Below are 16895 nucleotides of genomic sequence, written 5' to 3'. Positions count from 1 at the left end.
GACATCCTGGTGAGTGTTTCAAAAAGACTGTCATACAGATATGAAGAATGAGATGTTCTATGTTCCTTGAAACAATTCAGTAATAAGATGTTATAAAAATCTGGTTAATGTGTGAAATTAAGTATTTTTAAAACATTTTTCATTCAGACTACAAGAACATGTTTATAGATCAGACCTTATTGACTTTTTGAATTTCCTTCCTTGAAGTCCATATAGTCATTGCTTGTTTAGCTGGCTTTTAAACTGTCTTGTTTAACTACTGCAAAAGTAATGAAAAAAGAACAGTGTCTTCATGTGAACTTTTTACACTGAATTATCAGAAAAAATAATATATAGCTGTCAGGTATTAATATTTGAATTTAAAATAATATAGGCTTAAACTGATGAGGTGCAAGACTATTTTATCAGATGAGTTGTTGGAGAATATTAACATGGCAGTGGGAAAAACAACAAAAGCCCCAAAGCCACGTATTTATTTATTTATTTATGATTTCTGTGCTGAGAGTTTTTTGTCCTGACAGGCCTGGGGGGGGTGGGAGGGGGCAGGGCGGGGAATGTAGAGGGAGTTTTTTGCCTCACATATGTTACTGAGACAAGCTGCCGGAATCTCTTCAATTAATTTCATAATCCAATCATGCTTTATAACCAGCTATTAGAGTGTTGTATGTTAATGAGTTTCTTTCATACAGGTGAAGAAAAGACAAATGCTCTCAGGAGTTCTGAATTGTTACTTTGTTTCTTTAAAATTTAGAAAGTAGATGCTGGTAACAGTGGGAATGAGAAACAGTTATGTGATGTTCTCTGTTCTTACAAACTTGCTGTGGAGAATACCTTGAAATTCTGTTCTTTTGTAGCCAAGGATTTCAGATTTTAATGCTAAATCCTCTGTTCATATTCCCTGTAATTTACAGGGTTTTTTTTCTGATAAAGGATTCATTTTAGGGAAGATTTCTTTCATTCTAATTTGTCAAGTACTGTTTTGCAATGGTCCTGTGGTTTTTTTTTTTTTTTAGTTTTCAACTCAAAGCTGTAATAGTTAAAATTACTATTTCATTAATTATCATGGCTCATATTAAATATACAACATGTCAAACAAAATAGTAATACTTTTACACATAAAGCCACTTTCATGTAAGAACTTCAGGTTTTTTTGTGTACTTTCCAGTTTGGTGCAATGTTCCTACTGTGTTTTACTTCATCCAGGCTTCTCTAAGGAAGTGGCTGAATTACATTCAGACTTTCAGTAGCAGCTGACTTGTTAGTTGTGAAACATACCCTACTGATGGTCTCAGCTGGAAAGAACCAGCTAAGTCCAGTAGAAATGATGATTTTCTTTCATTTACACAAAGCAAATGTGATTTAAAAAAAGAAAAACCAAACAGAAGCTGCTGATGTTCTCAAACCTGCTTGTAAATATAAATTAATTTACAATTAGTATTGGAAACAAATTAAGCCATTTGTAAAGGGATATACTTATAGAGTATAATGATTTTTTTTTCGTTAAGTTTGTCTTTCAATGCAATAACATATTTACTCATCTCTGTGATGACACTGCCATATGTGATGACAAAGTCTGGGATCAAAAATTTGTATATGGGAGTTTCACTTTTTTTAAAACGGGTTTGCTAGACACCTGGCAGATATGAAAGTGTAGTACAAAAAAAACCTTTCTTTTTCTCAGCAGAAAAAGTTCTCTGCTTAAGGAACCTTCCAGGTTAAAGGGCAATAAAATACTTGCAGTACAGAATTACATCAAATTGGCTTGTTTGGTCAGTCTCAGCATGATACAATGCATAAATTATCATTCTATCTTCCAGCTCTTTCAAGAGTAAAAATTCATTATAGTTGATTTCCAGACTTCCCCAAAAGAAGTAAGTTTCATGAAGGTAAGAGACTTTGCTAATGAGGTTTGCTTTATGCTCTGCAGTTTAAACTGTTGTCTTAAAATCACCTGCCAAGGTCCTGTGCAGAGTTCCTCTAATGACTGAAAATAATCTGATGGTGAGACACTTACCATAATGGTGCTGTAATCAAGTTCCCTAAGCCTTGACTGTCCACTTTTTATTAAAATGTTAAAATATTAAAATTATTAATATGTTACTAGTTACGTGTTACAAAGGAAAAATAAAACTAATCAAGTTATTAAACTAAAATGATGGCATTACTTTAAAAACAGAAGTCCTAAATAATAAATTTAGCAATAACAACATTGCTACATAAAAAGGGAAGCATCCTACTAATATCAGCTCTTATTCAAGTTCACACAATTGACCAAGACAATACCATGCTGATTTGAAAACTGATAAAAGGGATGACACCCATTGCTAAGATATGAAGTGCTAAAAAAATCTCATCCACACTTTTTAATAAAACATTCTTTTTCCCCAGCTTTCAAAACTTGGTAGCAAACCTAGAGGTAAGTGGCACTTGAAGATTCATTAAAGCCTTTGCCAGAATTTCTAGACCGATTTGTTCTTTTGACTGTATCTTCTGGGCTACTGTAAGTAGCAGTCTTTCTTCTGTGAGCCATTAACACTTTATGTTTGTCCTTATCTGACTTTAATATGACCCCATCTTAATCCTGCAACTTTGCTTTCCACTTCTATCCTGTTTGTGAGCCATTATTAAAATATGTTGATCATGTTGTTCACCATGTTCCCAGGCATGTGCATACATAGATGTAATGGTCCATGTTTCATTACAGAAGTATCTCCTCAAATTATTAGTGATTTACTTAACACACTTAAAAATTACTGTGACCTATTTTCTTTATTTGGAATAGTGCTGATTATTTTCATATATTATATTCTATGTTAAAAAAAAAAAAAAAAGTCCTGTGATTCACTTAGTATCAGTTATAGGTATTTGCAAGTAGCAAAAGTGCAAGTTTGTCCCAGGGTCCACATTGTCCAGCAGACTGGAATCATTCTGTTCTTTTCTGAGCTGTTATTTTCTGAGCTGTTATGAGGTTATTTTCTGAGCTGTGTGTCATAGGTAGTGGAAATCTGGTACACCAGTATTTTTGGCAAGTTCTTTGACAGTTTTTTTGATTTTTAGGAAAGCTCATGCAGAACAGCCTTAATATTTTATTGGCTGGGATGTGTGCATACAGACATCAAACTAAACAGAAACATGCTTTGTGTTCTAACAGTGCCCTTCATCAAGAGATTCAAACTCTTGTGTGCAAAACAAAATGCTCAGGGACCCATACCTCTGCTCTTTTAATTATGAAACCAAAATTGGCTCCACTTTTCCATATGCTAATAAATGGAAATTAATATATCTTTACTAGGGTAACTTTGTTTATGCTGTTTCTTCTGTATCTTGCAGGGATTTGTGAATCCATTTGTATTTACATGGTGAGCTAGTTAGGGCAGCTTTAAGAAAATGAAGAAGTGGCTAGCCTTGGATATACGGAATGCAATTTGTTAGAACATTACTTCTGTGTTTTGAACATATATTCTTACCAATCATTAGCCATATGATTGTAGCTAGAATTGTGGTATTCTGAAACTTAGCTCACTCTCTCTCCAGCTGACCATCTATGAGAAAGATATGGAGTAGGTGGATCTGTACAAAACTAAATTTGGACCTTGGTTGGAACATTCTGTTTTAGTCAAGGTAAGATATTTTCTTTGGTTTTACACTTCACAAAATGCACAGGCTTTTTTTATAATGTAAACATGCAATATTCCTTTTAATTTACAAAAATGTCTTTATGGTTTTCAAAAAGGAAAAAACCTCACCAAAGTATAAAATAATACAAAAATGAACAGGATCCATGCTGACAATCTGAGCTGGGATTAGCTTTGAAGTATTTAACTGTCCAATCCATACTTAAAGCTTTTATGTGTTGGACATTCCAAAATCACTGTAACAGTTTGTACCCACGCACTGCTTTCCTTAGGCAGCTTTCGTCCTCGTACCTCCCTGGAGTTGAAACCCAGTACTAGTCATCCATTATCCTATGGATGCAAAACCAGTTGCTTTCTAGGCTTCTTTATAGGGCTGAAGCCTGCAAGTTAAGCAACTATCAGTTGCTTAACACTATAAGTGTTTTTGTACTATGAGGTATTTTCCTGAGCATTCTGCCAAGGTGGGGTACCCAGAAGTAGCCCCTTGCATCTTAGCAAGTTTATCAGTATTAAGTAAGCAACTGACTTATATTGTTTACCTTTCTTGCAAGATTGTGTTCTTGCCAATCCATGTTCAGCATATGATGCTCTAGGTAACAAGGTGACAAATGTAGAATACTGCAGTACTTTGAGTAATTTGTTTAATACAAATACATTTTTTCACAACATTAAGCAGATACATTACTTTTGTTTCCCTTACCTTCTGTCTTCCAATACACATTCACCCACAAAAACATATACTTTTTCTTTTGCAAAAGAGAGGGAGTTAAACAACACAAACTTGTAGTTCCGAATATTATACACAGTAAAATATTTTCATCAGAGTAAGTTTCACTGCATTATTGGAAGTTATAAACTCTTTGTTCTGGAGATGGAGAATTATTTTTTCTACACAACAAAAATAATACCTTCAGATAGAGCAGTGTGTGAATGGCACGGTTGGACTAGTCAAGAATCTTTATAATGCTACTGATAGTCAAATGTGGGTGGTATGTTTATGCCAGTTTGAAATAAACATTATAATGCTTGTAACTTAAACACAGGAAAAGAAATGTGCATGTTCACAGGAGTGAATACAGGAGTATCTTGTTCAGACTTCCAGATCTGACCTGACACCAAATTACTTCTACCTACCTTTATTAAAACTTAGGTTAAACAAGCTGTTCTTGCTAATGGCAGCTCAGAGCCAGGTTCTGCCCTTGTGGGTTTAGCCAGGCCAAATTCCACTGTCAGCATATTTGCCAGAGCCGCACTGTGGCTACACAGGAATTTGATATGGTTCTTTATTTGAGATGGTATCTTTATTAAAAAGTCTTTAGACTTCATCTTAAAACCTTCAGTATACTGTTCTGTTTAGTTGTATGGTTTTGGTGGTTTGATTTTTTGCGTTTTTTTTTTTTTTCCCAGGATAGAATACTGTGGTTAATAAATTAATACAGAAAATTGTACTTTTTTTGGGAATGAAAAAGTATTGGTTGATAAGGATCTGTCTAGTTTCTCTATCCATGTACTTTCCTTATTACTGAAGACCAGAATCCAAGGCATGGTGGTGTGAATAGCCCCTTGCTCTCTTGAAGAGTTTGTACCCTGCTTCAGAAACTAATTCCAATCCTGCATGAAATTCCTGAAAGCTCTAGAAAATGCAGTGCATCTAAGAAAAGAACGGGATGCACAGGCTAACACTGTAATGCTTTAAAAGGTTAAAGGTTGCTTCAAGCCAGCTGAAATCTCTCTTGCTGGTGACTTGTCTCATTGTCCATCTCAGCAAACAGTGTCCCATTTTACTCCTTTTCCTGCTGTCCACATTCAGTATTTCCAAGGGAGAGGAGGAATTTCAACTGAAGTCTTTCTGCTTTCTTTTATTTAATTAACTGTAAACTCAGTTGCATATATGGTTGAGTGCCACAACAGTGTTTGAAGTTGAAGGCATTGGTATAAAAGTTTTCACATTGTCTTTTCTGTAGCTGACTCTTCAAGTGTGTTTTTAAAAAATGCAAAATCTTGTTGGATGCTATAGTTCTGCTTTCAGAATCTTCAGGTATTTTCTTCTTCGAGGTGAATTTTATACTTCTTCAAGAAAAAAAATCCAATGCGAATTACTGTCCAGTAAACTGACAAAATAGGGGATAAAGTACTTTCAATGGGGTCATGATGTTACCACAGTCAAAGAACAAGCTGGCTAAAGAAGCAGGGTTACTTTCACTTAGTAAGAAATTATTAATTCAGAAAGCTCTTAATTATCTTTCATAATAATGTTTCTTGTCACTAAATTTTGCTGAGTTTTATTGTAAACATCCTTCCAAACATTCAGATGCAGTTAGTAATTTTAAGTGTCTGACGTCAGATACCATGAGAGTTACCTTTCCACGAGTAGCTTTTTGAAAACCATGCCATAGCAGACTATCTTAAGCATGTGCAGTTATTAGACATTCCTTAGTTGTGTCATCATGCTCTGAAAACCTTCTGAAATCTCCACCACAATTTTAAGTGGAGAAATTATTTGGTTTCTCTTGTATGTTGTTTCAAATAAGAAGCTGCTACAATTGGAAGTTGCAGTTGTTTAGTTGGGAAATTATTTTATATAAAAAGTGTGTGCCATTACATGAAAAAACTTCAACATAAATCCAACTCACCTGGAGTAACTTACAGCAAATATTGATGTGTATTAAGGACCCATTCAAGCACCAAGATTTTGTGTCCTGTCTAGCCAGCTAACAATCACTTAGTCACAGCCAAATTACAAGAGCAATTCCAATACAAAAGAATATAATAGTCTGATTGAAGACACATTTCTTGTTAACACTGCTACTTCTAGTATTCCCTGAGCCTTAAGCCAGTAAACATTCACAAAGGAATACCTAGTATATAAATTCCAATACATCTTAGGCCTTAAAGCCTGGGTATTTGCAAGAATGGGATAAGTCTGTTATTTCTCTGTAAATATTTGAGTGTATAAAGAGAAAATTTACCAGTAAAAACTTCAAGGCTTCTGTAGAACTCTAGTTCACTTGTAATTGTGGCAGATAGCCCTCCTTTAAGTGAATCTCTACTCTCCTGTCCTCATTACTCTGGTTCTTTATTTGCTTTTCCTCTTTTACTAAATACAAGATTAAAAAAAAGAACTTTCAACTTCATTTTAAAATATACATTATGTTCAGGCCCCAAACTTGTGCACACCAGTACATAACTACTCTGAGTCAAGACTTGCTCGTGTCCTTACAGTAAACACCACAGTTTTGCAAAGTGAATCACAAAATTGGTTCCTTATATATAATTCACCCTGTTGGACACAGTATTATATCTACATTCATTTATCTATTGCACCTTTTAATGCTATTCACACTTCATTTTTATATGCCAGTGCTCAAAACACGAAAATAACAACTGAGCTGTTGAATGTCTAATGCCTTAAGTTTACCTGTACAGAAGGAAACCATTGATTTGTTTTTCTCAGTCAGGAAGATAAAAACTATCTTTTTAGAACAAGGAGATTAAAACGAATGTTTTCTTAAGATATGTAGGTAGGTATGTTCTCTTACATCTACCTTCCTGTATCATGAATCTTAAAAAATAAAACCAAAAGTAGCTTCCATTTTCAGTATGTGTCATCCTTTTTCCGACCTTTGATAACAGACAATTTACTTCTGTGTAATTCTGCAGTAACTGCTTTTTTTTTTCATTTACAATTCTGCCTCAATACTTTGTCTATCCAATGTATGCCTAATTCACTCCTATAAAGTAAAATAAACAGTGGAGCTGCTCTTCCAAATGCATATCTACATATTACCTCCTTCCTATACTTCCCTGACCTTTAAAAAAAAACTATCTGCAGCTTATGGAGACGTGAGTTTATACTGGTTGGAACTGCTTACTTTTCAAAAATCCAGCCATAGTTAAAAACAACTGGTTCAAATATCCATAGTTGACACAGCTGCCCAAACATTCAGGCTCCACTCCAGTCACATGGAGGTGTTACCGTACGAGGCTTAGAGAGGGAGTGCTGCAGTATAGCTCTCTGTACTTTGATTCTGTTAATGCATATTACTTGGATTGGTACCCTTTGAAGCGAATCTTTGAAAAGGTAAATAGCAAATACAACTTCTGGTAGTAAACAGTTGAAAGGTTTTGTTTCTTCTGTAAACAAAATCATTGTATCACTTCTGTTTTCTACTTTCCCAGCCAGCCCAGTTAGGAGGGAAAAAAAAAGTACATTGTTATATAGGTTTGGCATTGTCTGTTAAACCTGTTCTCTATTGCACTTTCTACACTTCCACTTTCACTACACTTGCTGACTAGTTGCGAAACTACATCACGAACGGTCACATTCCATACAGTAACAAGCTGCTTTGCTGGATCCATTTTCCTTGTACGGTTTTGGTTTTTGTATGGGGTATTTTTTTTGTTGTTTGGTTGGGGTCTTCTTTAACTGAAAAAATGCTCAGTCATTTCTACTTTTTGTAGTATTTGTAGTGTAGCAAACACTACAGCTTACTCTGCAAGGAAGAAGCAATGATGTCTGTGTCAAACTGGCATGACCTCCGATGTCGCCTCTTCCGCTGCCGGGTGAGAGTTTGTACCTGTCTGTGCTACTGGCACCACCACTGCGTCCTTCACCTCTGAGGGCTGAGTGCACGGAGAGCTTTTCTCCTCCAGTTTTTTGATGGTGTCTGGGCAGTTCTGAACAAAGATCACTCTGTTGTAGGCTTTCAACCTGCGCCACAGCTGGACGTAAACCTTGCACTGCACATACATGAATACCAGGCCTCCTGTGAACCCAATGGCCACCACAACGAGTTTTGTCCAAAATGGCCATTCAAGGACACCTTTGAAATAGAAAGGTTATGTTATACATTGAATATCAAGCACTGTTTCAGTAATGTATACTGAAAAGAAGCCACTTGCTAAGAATGCCCGGGTACGTGCATGCTATTGGGGCAGTTGTGGCTCTAGAAAATAGACAGGGTTTCCTATTCCATAGGCTGGCCAAGAAACTGCCCATGGAGTAGGAAACTGCTTCCCACTTTTAACTGATTTGGTCAAATAAATCAATGAAAAAAATCAATGCTACTCTCAAAAACTTTCTTTCAGGATTTCTTCCACCTTTTAACATTGAAGATAAGCTGCTGCTGCTTCTGTGGTAATACAGGAAGCATCTTTTTTTATTAACTGGTATTGGACAGAGTTTTGTATCTTTCTTTTTTTTTCCAGGATTCCCATTCAGACTTAAGCTTTATTAGTAGAGAGGTCAGCTGAACCTAGACCTGTTTCTTCAAGAATAAGTTTATGTGAAACTTGATTCCCTACCGCTGGTGCCATATAAATTCTAGAATATTTTAAATATATTTTAAATTTGCTTTTCTATAAACCAGTGTCAGGTTTAGCAATTAAAGGGTTTGCATCATATACTTCCCTAAAGAGAAAAAAAAAACCAACCCCTTAAATAATGGGGGTTTAAAATGGGTTTAAAAACTAGAATATTAACAAACAATACTAGTATTATTCAGGGTTTCAATTTTTCTCCTTCTCAAAATATGTTTATGAAGTGTTTTTTCTCCAGTGCTGACTGTCTTTGTCTTGGCAATTCCCTTTTAAAGAGAGAAAATGGAGAAGAAAGCAAACTACATATATGTCCCTCTTATTCCCCATAGTTACATGTTCACTTTTGTTAAAGTATTCTCCCCTGCAACAAGCAAATTTTGGAGCAAAAGCGTCCCCTCTTCGCACTTTCTTCTGCATGTTGTAAGTAGCTCCTTTGTCAATTTTTTAGTGTAAAGAATCAGCCATTACATTTGGCAAATACTGAATGCTATACAAATCATAAATACTTTTTCAGCCTACCAGGAAAAATTAACGTTCTTTTGCATTGTGTGTAACAACAAAAATCCCTGTTAGCTGTTTTGTTATGTAAATTCAGCTAATCTACATAAATAACTTCCCCCTTGTAATAAATAGGGTGATATAGTTGTACTCATAAATAGAAATTCAAAGCCATACCTAGTCCTGTCCTCTGGGCCACGTTTTTTGAGATAAAAAGCAAGGTTACCCATTTCAAAAGAATGCAAAACAAGACTTTGTAGTGTGTATTCATCTGTGACTTACTGAGGCTTGTTGCTTATTTTCCTCTCTAGGGCAAGTAAGGCAAGCATCAAATATTTATCTACCTAGCAAGGCACAAAGCTCCACCTGTTTTGTTTTCCATGTTAACTTTGGAATGTAACACAAAGCTAGAGACCTATGTTCCTCTAGGGTGCTTCAATTCAATTCAGATCAAAACTCAAAAGCTTTTTATCATCAGGACCACATTTAAGACTAAATTTAAGATCAAACTTCGATTTGAAATGGAAAACAGTAGTTAAATTTAGGATATATTTTCTACATATGCTAAGTATGGCTCCTACTGACATTAAGCATGCATTTTGTTACACATGTCCAGTTGGATTTTCAGTATCTCTGCAGATGGAGACTCTATGACTTCTCTGTTCCAGTGCATAACCAATAAATACAGCTGGAACATGGACATTCGAAGTGAAATTCTATTTGAAAGGACACAAGAATGGCTTTCCATGCTACTCAAATCCCACATGAAGGACTAACACAACTGAAAAACAGTCTCTTGGAAGTTTGTATTAGGAAGGTTGTTAATGAAGAAGCTCTATCATACTTCCTATCAAGGTTCAAGTGATTAATATAAATAAATTGCTATTTAAGGTCCTGAACTTGCATTGAGCTGTTTGAACTTGACTCATCTTTTTGCCTGAGCTTTAGAATTACCTAGATAATGGGAGATGAACGCAGGAAGAAGCGGCAGGCTAGTTAAGCTGTTGTAATGATTACACAAAGTAGAGTTCTCTCTGCTGGGGCATTAGGTAAGATTTTCATACTGACGCATTCAGAACTTCTGCATTAAAGCCTTTGGTGCAGGCTGTGAGCTGTTATTTAAGAACAGAATGTGACTGGTTACAGAGCTGCCTTTCAAAGCCAGGCATTGCATTATCAGCAGCACTGAAGAAGGTAAAAGATACTTACCGTTATCATTGCCTTGTTTGATTTCTTCAGCGGTTCTATCAATTAAAACATACAATGACCAAACAACACAGGTAATTGCAATTATATGGAATGTGACTGAACACACAATTTTTCTCCTCTCACTTGTTGTCATCTGTAATTTCTCCCACTGAAATAAAAAAAAAAAAAGAAGTAATTAAAAAAATCTGACTTGTAAAATTTTACGTTAAACTGATTAGGGCATTGTGGCTCTCTCTACCAAAAACACAAGCAGTAATAAAATTAACAAATCCTTTAGTTTTGGTAATATGCATTACAGGAGTGTGTGCATTGTCCTGTTAAATTCACAATGATCTCATTTTCACAAATTCAGAGGAATAAGAACACTGTTCTGTTTCTGTCTGCTTGTGAATAAGTAATTTCATTACAGTACAACCATAACACGTTAATAGATAGATAAAAAGATTAATATTTACTTTATATTTACATTTCTCATGGTGAGAGAATAAAAAGCCCAAACATCTGTTTGTAATATGTATTAAAATTATAGGAATGCAGCTATGTAACAGTCTTCCCATAAAATAAAAGCACAGGAAATGCAACTGCATTGAGGATTAAATTCAATAAACTTGAAAAGATGATTACATGGAAATGATCATATATGATAGCAGCCAAATAACCTCAGTAATGTGAGGAGGATCTTCCAGGCACGTGTTTGTGAATTATGGAGCTAAATCCTGGCTTAAGGTAAGGCTATTTTAAGATGAAATAGGCTATTCTCTTCAATTGAACAATGCAGCCCTTGAAGCGATTTTTTTTTAATCTCACTTGTGACAAGGGATTTTTTCCCAGCACTTCTTCAAAACAAACCCCTTCTCTCCTAAAACATTTGCCTTTGAAAACAGATAAAAGAACAGAGCACTTAAAAGCAAAATGCCTCAATTCTGATGGATAATCTTGGAGCCAGTACTGGCATCTGAGGAAGGAAAGCAGTACAAAGCATGAGATGCGAGTGCCACCTCCCTGTGGCTCTGTGAACGCTGGACTGAGCTGCACTCAGCTCGGTGCCACAGCACTGCTGCCACCTGCTACAGCTAGGACAGCAACCACAGCCTCTCCAGAGCACTGCCATGCTGCACATTTACTGCCAAGTTGTGAGTTTGTCTTGGTTTTCCTTGTTTAGGTTTTTGGATTGTTTTGGTTTTATTAGCTGTTTTCACTGTTTGGGATTTTTTAAAATTTTGTTTCTGGGCAGTAACAAATTTCTCTAAATTTCTTAAGGCTAGGGCTGGAGATGCCATCCAAGCTAGATGTTTAGCCTTTAACCTGAACCAACATAGCCATTCTACTCTGAACACTCTTTGCAGTCACATTACATTCTGAAGGAGCACAACTGCAGTAAAACCTGAGGAGGGTCAGTGCCGTGTCACCAAGGAGAAAAACTCTCAGAAATACTTCTTCCTGCTTGTAGAGCAGGACATACCAGGCCAAACAAACTTCAATCTTTAATGGCAGTTAAATCTTGCATGTTTCAGAGCTGTTGCCTCAAAACACAATCTCTAGAACATTTTCTAGCCCTTGCCAAAATTCTATGAATCACAGAATATTTTGGGTTCAAAAGGACCTTAAGGGTCATCTGTCCAACTTCCCTGCAATGAGCAGGCACGTCTGCAATTAGACCAGCCTACTCAGAGCCCCATCCAACCTGACCATAATGTTTCCCAGGATGGGGCACCTACCACTTCCCTGCGCAGCCTGTTCCACTGTTTCACCATTCTCATCGTAAGAAGTTTATTCTGAATGTAGTCGAGATATACCCTTTTTTTTTTGTTTAAAATCATTACCCCTTGTACTACTCTAACAAGCCCTGCTAAAAAGTTTGCTCTATCTTTCTTACAGGCCCCTTTAGGTACTGGAAGGCCACAATAAGGTCTCAAAGCCTTCTTTTCTCCAGGCTGAACAACCCCAACTGTCAGCTTTTCCTCATAATAGAGGTGCTCCGGCCCTCTGATAATTTTTTGTGGCCTCTTCTGGACTCTCTCCAACATTACCTCAGTGGGCACCCCACAGCTGGATGCAGCAGTCCTGGTGGGGTCTTTCAACAACCACTTCTCCTACGCTTCATGAACACAAAGCATAAATAATTGTTTAGAAAAATGTAAATATTTCCTGAGTAATATACAAAGAGTCAGAGCCATCAGCTTATTTATTAGCTGAGACCTCATTTCAGTTTCTGATACATCTACTTTTGGGTGAAAACTAAGCTTGCTGGGTTTTGTATGGCAGTCTGGAAAAATGGGAGATCTAAAAAAAGGTTTGTTTTGGTTTTCTTTTAAGTAATAAAACCCCAAAACTTTATATTAATTATAGTTCATGTAGATAATATTCACTGGTCGGACCAGACAGTATGTGGCATTATTACAGTCTCATTTCATTACAGTCACCAGGTTACACAGCCTTTGACCTGGAGACTTTCATTCTTTTTGCAGTGAAAATTCAATTCAAGTCTTGTAACTTGAATTGAAAGAAAGAAACCTTGTCTTTGTCCAGATGGAAGAAAGGATTTTACCTTAACCCTTCACTTACCTGTGGATGCTTTTTGAGAGATAACATAGAACATAATGAAGAATGATTTGTTCTTAAAAAGATTTCACCTGTTATCTCAACTTTGATGCTACACCATTTGGTCTGTTGGAGCGAAGACTCTGCAAAATTTTCACAGTCATGTATATGCGCAGTCTCTTTATAGCCATTTTACTCTCTAACATACTCAAAAGTCTTCGTGTGGATCTGAATACCCAAAGACAGATGCTGGTCCCATTAGTCTAAATGTAAACATTTTGTAGGTGGAAAAAACCTAGACAAAATCAACCAACCAACAGGCAGGATAGGTAAATAAAGGTTCAAGCTCACAGAGTTCTGCTGAGATTTACAAGAAAGCTATCTCAGGAGAGGAAGCCAGCAGAAACTGGCTGAAGCAGACCCTTTTGGTAACAACTCATGATCAGCCAGAAGGCAAGCCAAGGCCTACTGGACTCTTCTTCCTCCAGCTGGCTGCTTTTCTTCTCCCACAAGACAGCCTGCCTTGCCTTGTCTGTCTATTCTATCCACACACACATTACCTCACCAGACAGAAGGTGGCTTCCAAGACACTGGGAGAGGTCGCCAGGGTGTAGGTGATTATGGGACTGGGAGACTGTGCAGAATATCTCGCATTCCCAGTTTGGTTTTATTACTTAAAAGAAAACCAAAACAGGAGAGGAATAAAATCCAAGGAGAGACTCCATCTGTCACAGACAGGTACTTGGGAGCATTCTACAGCTCTTAGTGTGCCCCAAAGCTGCTCTTTTGTTTTGCCCTGCCCTTGCTGCAATCACAATTCTCTCAACTATGGTGATGATGGGCTGAACTCAGAAAGGAAAAAGCAATTAAACTTTGTGCTGTACTTCTGGTGATCCCAGCGGTAGCTGATGTAACTTCCCCGTCCTACTCATGTATTTTGGGTTGGCTGAACAGAGAGTACTTTGTAACTAGATGAGTCATGCCCTACTAGATGAGTGATGTTAGTAGATAAGCCAGCAATTTATGCACCCTGGAGCAGAAGAGTGCAATTCCCTATTTTAGGATTTTTGCAATAGGTTTGTATCAAAAAATTAACTGTTAGTTTTAGCACAGACTTGATTGGACAAAAGAACAGTTATGTGAAACAAAAACTGCTTGAAAATACGTAACCAAGGACGAGACAACAATGTAATGAGTAATGAAAGCAGCAGCCCCGTTTACTTGTGCTTTATAGTCCAGGGCTCAATACAGCCTAAAGTTGTGTGGGGAATTTTGGCAGGCGCTACCTTTCACGTCACATAGCGCATTAATGCCTCCTTAACCTCTGATAAATTCATCCCTGCTGTGTTTTGAAGCTCCTGCAGTTTTTTCATGGCTTTCCACATTCATAATAGCAAAATAAAAATAAATTGTGTCATGTCTTCATCAGTGATCTCCAAGAAAATACAGGAATCAGGTTGATGACACTGCAACATGCCCTGGACAGAATATCACATGCTACCAAGAACAGAAAAACAGCACAAAGTTAAGTACACAGATGCAATTTTCTTTGGGATCTTAGATGTTAATGCTGCTAAGCTGCTCTAGATACTGTAACAACAGAAATAAATGGAAGGCTAACAGCCAGAGGAGGTATTTATAATGATCTGCAAATTATGGACTCACTAAATTAATAGAAAAACCTGTAGCTTTTGCCCAGCCCCCAACAAAACACCCCTTCACTGTTGTACATCCAATTGTCACACCCACAGATTCTGTAATCCTGGCAGCAATACAAACACAGACTGGAAATCTTCACAAATGCAGATGGTTTAATGTCCTGCAAATGCAAGCAGCTGCATGAGTATCATAATGCTTCACAGAACAGGAGTGCTAGAACACTTTGTAATACCTAACCAGAACCGAAAGACCTTTTAAACAAGTCACAAATAAATCCAAAGTGTTACAAAAATCCAAATGTGTCCCTAGCAGAAAGCTTGGAATATCCCCAGCCCCCTTTTTATTTTCTGAATAAGCTTTCCGAACATGTGGCTTGCACTGTGCTCTGAAAACCACTGGAGGGTGGTAGGAGACTGCCTGACTCACAGGCTCCTAGCAGGAATGGAAAGAAGCTGGATTGCGAATGTGATCAAAAACACTCGTCCCACCCCAATTACTACTTACAGCTGCTTCTAAGACACAACGTGCACCTCAGTTGGAATTCCTATGCTTTACTGTCCGAGAAGTTTGGAATAATCTTTAAAGTGGCAGCTGCAAAACTGTACCCTGTTCTAGGTTTCTACCTCACGTTTTGCTTTTGTTTCCTAAAGAAAATTTCACTCAGAAACTTCAAGAGAATGGTTACTGATTGCAAATCCCACTCTTATAATTACAAAATGTAGTAATGAGTCTTCTAGGGAAATTAAAAAAAAAAAATTAAAAAGCCCACCAAACCCTAAAACATACAGGGAACTTTAAACCACTTCCCTTTCCTGTAAAGTAGTTTGAGAAAATCTCTCATTTATTTTAAAGGACAAAAATCTGCCTCCCTGCAGGCCACTTCTAGTAAAAGCTTTATTAATCAATACACAACAAGTAACTATGGATATTTTCTTTAGTATTTTCTGAAAACACTCCTTGTGAGTGTGGGGATGCTGCTTCATGTCCTACATACCAACACAGCCTTCTCTGCTTAACAGAAGCAAATCTGCAATTTTAATTCCCTCCCATACATTCTGCTTTCTGCAAAGTGGTTTCATGGTGGCCCAGTGCAGAACCGAAAGCTCCATGCTGCTCACACAAAAGCTGTCTCCACACCTCTCAATGGCACTTAGCAAACTCTGCTGCCTGTGTTTCCTTTCCCCACCTTCGCATTGGAGATTTGCTGCCTCCCTGCTCCCATCCACCACTCTGTGCCCATGTGTTGCCTTCTGTTCATGGTAATGTTCTGTCACACTGGCTACAGATTTTCGTCCGTACACTGATGTCCTGAGGCAACTGCAGTTCTACTGCAGGTTTGCAGATTCACACCTCTACAGCTGGAAGTCTCTCTGCTGCAGGGGCTCAGCACTGAGGATGTCAAATATTGAAGGCGAAGTTAATGGGCTGCTTTGCAACATATGATGAATGCCTGGACTTTTTAACCCCTGGGTATTTTCAGGAACCCTGTTTTAAAAATTGCATGTAAGGAGGTCTGACAGAGGAAGCTGGTATGGGTGGAACATTGCTAATATTAAATATTTTTCGTGACATTTTTCTCCCTATACATCATTTAGCAGAAAAAAATGCCCATGTATAATCTAAACAACACCCACAGCTGGAAGGATTTCTGCTCTCACCTAAAGTCACAATGTAATATTTTCTGAATTCCTTCTACAGTCTGAAGAAATACTTTCAGCCAACCTTTATCTTAAAGTAATTACGCCTGCAAAATAAAGGCTGAAATTACTTACTAGAGGCTGTTGTAGAAACTGCACTCAGCACACAGACTAAAAACACATAGAAAAAGATCTTTCTTATCTGAAACTCAACCCGAAGGATTTAGCCAGCACTTTTGAAAAAGAACTGGTGCGGCGTATGCTGAAGTGAGCTGAGCAGTGAAGATATGTCAACAGTGTGAGAATATGTAGCTCACAGTTATTTATATTAGGGAGGGTTTTCTGGTCACTTGTTGCGGTACTAATTGGCTCAGGCTCCACAGTGAGCTGTTCACTG

The 16895-nt window shown here is 37.3% G+C and overlaps 1 protein-coding gene across 2 annotated transcripts in view; it reads right to left on the bottom strand.

The window, feature by feature from the left end:
- Positions 1-3311: 3311 nt before the first annotated feature.
- Positions 3312-16895, bottom strand: part of MARCHF1 (membrane associated ring-CH-type finger 1) — a 225569-nt gene continuing 211985 nt past the window's right edge. For both annotated transcript variants that reach the window (XM_053941549.1, XM_053941550.1), the window contains 2 exons: positions 10662-10809; positions 3312-8458 (listed from right to left, as the gene is read on the bottom strand). In XM_053941549.1, coding sequence (XP_053797524.1) covers positions 8157-8458; positions 10662-10809 — 450 coding nt within the window. In that variant the 3' untranslated portion in view covers positions 3312-8156. The remainder of the gene's footprint in view (positions 8459-10661; positions 10810-16895) is intronic.

Source organism: Vidua chalybeata, chromosome 4 (genome assembly GCF_026979565.1).
Source record: "Vidua chalybeata isolate OUT-0048 chromosome 4, bVidCha1 merged haplotype, whole genome shotgun sequence".
Lineage (NCBI taxonomy): Eukaryota > Metazoa > Chordata > Aves > Passeriformes > Viduidae > Vidua > Vidua chalybeata.
This window is presented reverse-complemented; position numbering and strand designations above follow the sequence as displayed.